This window comes from Chaetura pelagica, unplaced genomic scaffold (assembly GCF_000747805.2).
Source record: "Chaetura pelagica isolate M959 unplaced genomic scaffold, ChaPel_1.0 scaffold2895, whole genome shotgun sequence".
Lineage (NCBI taxonomy): Eukaryota > Metazoa > Chordata > Aves > Apodiformes > Apodidae > Chaetura > Chaetura pelagica.
Window position 1 is genome coordinate 1 of NW_009953291.1, and position 881 is coordinate 881.

At 62.2% G+C, this 881-nt stretch overlaps 1 protein-coding gene across 1 annotated transcript; it reads right to left on the reverse strand.

Annotated features, from left to right (window-relative positions):
* Positions 1-122: 122 nt before the first annotated feature.
* LOC104384789 (RNA-binding protein 4B-like) lies at positions 123-575 on the reverse strand. The gene has a single exon (XM_009997879.1). It carries the CDS (start codon positions 567-569, stop codon positions 123-125), a length of 447 nt encoding a protein of 148 aa, XP_009996181.1. The 5' UTR covers positions 570-575.
* Positions 576-881: the final 306 nt, after the last annotated feature.

Below are 881 nucleotides of genomic sequence, written 5' to 3' on the forward strand. Positions count from 1 at the left end.
GCCCCTTCCAACCCAGACAATTCCACGACTCCCAGCGCGTACGGATCCGACGGAAACCGCCGCCAGAGCGGGACGTTCCCCCGGCACGACCTCCTCTCCTACCTGCCCCGTCTCCTCCGGGCTCAGCCCGGCGTTCCCCCATCCCATCCCGGATCACCTTGGAACTCGGTGTTGTCCAGCCCCCTGATGGCCTCCACCGCGTCCTCCGCCCGCTCCATGTGCACGAAGGCGTAATCCTTGACGATGTCGCACTCGATGACGGGTCCGTACTCCTCAAACTTGGCCCTCAGCTCCAGGTTGGTGCAGGCCGGGCTGATGTTGCCCACGTGGAGCTTGGTGGAGGCTTTGCTTTTGTTCTTACTGGCCTCCACGTTGATGCAGACCCCGTGGAGCTTGTGGTGGTGCAGGTTCCTGATGGCGTCCTCGGCCGCCGTCCGGTCCTCGATGTGCACGAACCCGTAGTTCTTGATGATGTCACATTCCAGGACCTTCCCGTACTGCTCAAAAAGTTCCCTGATCTCCTGCTCCGTGGCCTCCCGGGGCAGGTTCCCGATGAACAGCTTCACCATCTTGACCAGCCTGAAGAGCAAGCAGTTCCAAGATGATGGGAGGAAGGGAGGTTTCGGCGCTCGGGATGGGTCGGGTGGGAAAGGGGAGGAAGAAAGACCCTAAATCTGCACAAATGGACCCAAATTTTGGAGCCTCCGAAGGTCCCGGGATCCCCCAGATCCCCAAGAAACACCCTAAATCTCTATCCCTCCCCAGGGTTCTCCCCCTGACACCCCAAGATCTTGGCCAGGGTAGGAGTGGAACACCCACCCCCCTCCCCTCGCACCAGGGCTGGAGACCCCCCCCCTGGGGGGGGACCCCCCCCTGGGGGA